General features: G+C 61.1%; 1 protein-coding gene and 1 long non-coding RNA gene across 3 annotated transcripts in view; both read left to right on the top strand.

Moving 5' to 3' along the window:
* Positions 1–267: 267 nt before the first annotated feature.
* IDH3B (isocitrate dehydrogenase (NAD(+)) 3 non-catalytic subunit beta) overlaps positions 268–3,087 on the top strand; it is a gene marked incomplete at its 5' end in the record, with an annotated part of 7,461 nt that continues 4,641 nt past the window's right edge. The window contains 4 exons of the mRNA XM_042053762.1: positions 268–395; positions 1,659–1,779; positions 2,145–2,205; positions 2,766–2,898. Coding sequence (XP_041909696.1) covers positions 268–395; positions 1,659–1,779; positions 2,145–2,205; positions 2,766–2,898 — 443 coding nt within the window. The remainder of the gene's footprint in view (positions 396–1,658; positions 1,780–2,144; positions 2,206–2,765; positions 2,899–3,087) is intronic.
* LOC121676580 lies at positions 402–1,652 on the top strand. Of its 2 annotated transcripts, none has more exons than XR_006020511.1 (3): positions 402–605; positions 675–693; positions 843–1,652. It is a non-coding gene; the product is annotated as an uncharacterized LOC121676580 (long non-coding RNA). The 2 variants fall into 2 exon arrangements; XR_006020510.1 differs by having other exon boundaries at positions 402–615.

Here is a 3,087-nt window from a genome sequence, read left to right as displayed (position 1 = left end):
CTTGTGGCTCTGCACAAGTCCCTGACAGGAGGGGGCAGCCGGGGGGGGTTGGGAACAGCCTCAAGCTGTGCCAGGTGGGATACTGGGAATTTTCCTCCTGGGAAGGGCAGTGGTGGAGTCCCCATGCCCGGAGGGATTTCCCCACCCTATGGATGTGGCACTTGGGGATGAGTCCCGTGTCCCCGTGGGTGTGGACGTTCCTCAGGCGCCCTCCCCCAGCTCGGGGTGGGGACGGGGGTCCGGTTTGGGGCTGGCTTTTGGGGTGAGGCCGCCCTGACCCCGCCGGCTCTCCGCAGTCCCACAATGCCAAGGCCGAGGGCACGTTCCAGGTGACGATGCTGCCGGGGGACGGCGTGGGGCCGGAGCTCATGCACTCGGTCAAGGAGGTCTTCAAGGTACGGCCACGTCCTGGGGACACGAGCAGCAGCTGTCCCCGAGTGTCCACGAGTGTCCACGAGTGTCCCCGAGTGTCCCTGAGTGCCCGCCAGTGTCCCTGAGTGCCCCCCAGTGTCCCCGAGTGTCCCTGAGTGTCCCCAATGTCCCTGTGTGTTCCTGTGTGTCCCCGAGTGTCCCCAATGTCCCTGTGTGTTCCTGTGTGTCCCCGAGTGTCCCCAAGTGTCCACGAGTGTCCCTGAGTGTCTCCAAGTGTCTGTGTGTCCCTGAGTGTTCCCGAGTGTCCCTGAGTGTCCCCAAGTGTCTGTGTGTCCCCGAGTGTCCCTGTGTGTCCCCAAGTGTCCCTGAGTGCCCCCCAGTGTCCCCGAGTGTTCCTGAGTGTCCCCGAGTGTCCCCGAGTGTCCCTGAGTGTTCCCGAGTGTCCCCAAGTGTCCCTGAGTGTTCCCGAGTGTCCCTGAGTGTCCCTGAGTGTCCCCGAGTGTCCCTGTGTGTCCCCGAGTGTCCCTGAGTGTCCCCAAGTGTCCCTGAGTGCCCCCCAGTGTCCCCGAGTGTCCCTGAGTGTCCCCAATGTTCCTGTGTGTTCCTGTGTGTCCCCGAGTGTCCCCAGTGTTCCTGTGTGTCCCCAAGTGTCCACGAGTGTCCCTGTGTGTCCCTGTGTGTTCCTGTGTGTCCCTGTGTGTTCCTGTGTGTCCCCAAGTGTCCCTGAGTGTCTCCAAGTGTCTGTGTGTCTCTTGAGTGTCCCCGAGTGTCCCCGTGTGTCCCTGAGTGTCCCTGAGTGTCTCTGAGTGCCCCCGAGTGCCCCCAAGTGCCCCTGTGCCCTCTGTCCCCACTGGTGCTGCCCACGGGCAGAGGGGGAGTCCCCATTCCTGGAGAGATTTGTCTTGGATATTGGGAAAATTCCTCCTGGAAAGGGATGGGGGGAGTCCCCATTCCTGGAGGGATTTAAGCTGGACATGGAGAAAATTCCTCCTGGAAAAACGGGGAATCCCCATCCCTGGAGGGATTTAGCAGCCCTGTGTTTGTGGCACTTGGGGACATCCCCAGTGGTGGCCTGGGCACTGCTGGCGAGGCCTCGGAGAGCTTTCCCAGCCTCAGTATTCCGTGATTTTATCACCGTTCCTTCGGGACCAGAGGGACCCAGAGGTCCGACCGTGCCGGTTCCCTCCTCTCCCCGAGCAGGGCCCTGGCCGGTGCAGGGCTCCGTGTCCCCGTCGGTGTCCCCGAGGCTCCCCAGGTGACACCGGGCGCCTCTGTCCCCCTCGCAGGCCGGTGGCGTCCCCGTGGTGTTCGACGAGCACCACCTGAGCGAGGTGCAGAACACGGCGTCCGAGGAGAAGCTGGATCGGGTCGTGGATTCCATGAAGGAGAGCAAGGTCGCCCTCATCGGTGAGGAGAGGCCTGAGGAGTGTGGCCTTGTCCTTGTGGGGAGGTCACACCTGGAACCCTGGGGAAGGAGCTGGGAAAGGGTCTGGAGCTCCTGGAGGGGCTGAGGGAGCTGGGAAAGGGTCTGGAGCTGCAGGAGAGGCTGAGGGAGCTGGGAAAGGGGCTCAGCCTGGAGAAAAGAGGGATCAGGAGGGACCCTGTGGCTCTGCACAACTCCCTGAAATCTTGGAGCCAGGTGGGATATCGGGATCTGCTTACAGGGAACAGGGACAGGAGGAGAGGGAATGGCCTCGGGCTGGGCCAGGGGAGGTTGGTGTGGGATTTTGGGAATACTCCCCCGTGTCCTCATCCCGCTCTGTGTCCTGCAGGGAAGATCCACACGCCCATGGAGTACAAGGGAGACCTGGCGTCCTATGACATGAGGCTCAGGTGAGGGAGGGCCCCACTCACCTGCCAGGTGCCGGGAAAATTAATTAATTAATCATTAATGAGTTATGGGAGAAGAGGAAAATCCCAAGGGATCGCGCGTGGGCTGGGAAAAAAAATTCCAGAGGGATCATTGTGAGGTCTCCCCGTTCAGTGGGATCCTGGAGAGGGGGGTGGTCCCAGGGACTTGTAGGGAAGAGTCTCTGGGAAAAAAACCATTAATTATTAATTAAGGAGTTACTGGGAGGCAGAGTTCCTGAGGGATTCTGTGTGGCTTGGAAAACAAAATTCCTGAGGGACCATCCATGGTCAGGAGCTGTCCCTGTTGGCCCATCCGGCTTTTCTGGGAATTCTGGACATGGTGGAGTTGCCCCCAGTATTTGTCACTGGGAAAACCCCGTTAATTAATAATTAATGAGTTCTTGGGAAGCAGAATTCCCTGAGGGAGCAGGGGCTGCCCCTGCTCACCGTGGGGTCCTGGAGAGGGGGGTGAGGGTGGCCCCAGCCGTGTCCGGTGAGCCCGGAGCAGCCCCGGGCGAGCCCATCCCGCTGCCCCTTCCCAGGAGGAAGCTGGACCTGTTTGCCAACGTGGTGCACGTGAAGAGTCTCCCGGGATACCAGACCCGGCACAACAACCTGGACCTGGTGATCATCCGGGAGCAGACGGAGGGCGAGTACAGCTCCCTGGAGCACGAGGTACGGACAGCCCTCGGTCATGGAGGCAGCCTGGGAGAGCTGGGAATGTTCCCCTGGAGAAGGGAAAACTCGAAGGGATCCTCAGAGTCCCTAAAGGTGCTCCAGGAGAGCTGCAGAGGGATTTGGGAGAAGGGATTTGGGACAGGAGGCAGGGAATGGCTTCCCAGTGGGAAAGGGGAGCTTGGGCTG

This window comes from Corvus kubaryi, unplaced genomic scaffold (assembly GCF_017639235.1).
Source record: "Corvus kubaryi isolate FWS band 111438036 unplaced genomic scaffold, C.kubaryi_AGA036_p1.0 split1-131, whole genome shotgun sequence".
NCBI classification, from domain to species: domain Eukaryota; kingdom Metazoa; phylum Chordata; class Aves; order Passeriformes; family Corvidae; genus Corvus; species Corvus kubaryi.
The sequence above is the reverse complement of the archived record's forward strand: the minus strand, read 5'-3'. Positions and strand labels throughout refer to the sequence as shown.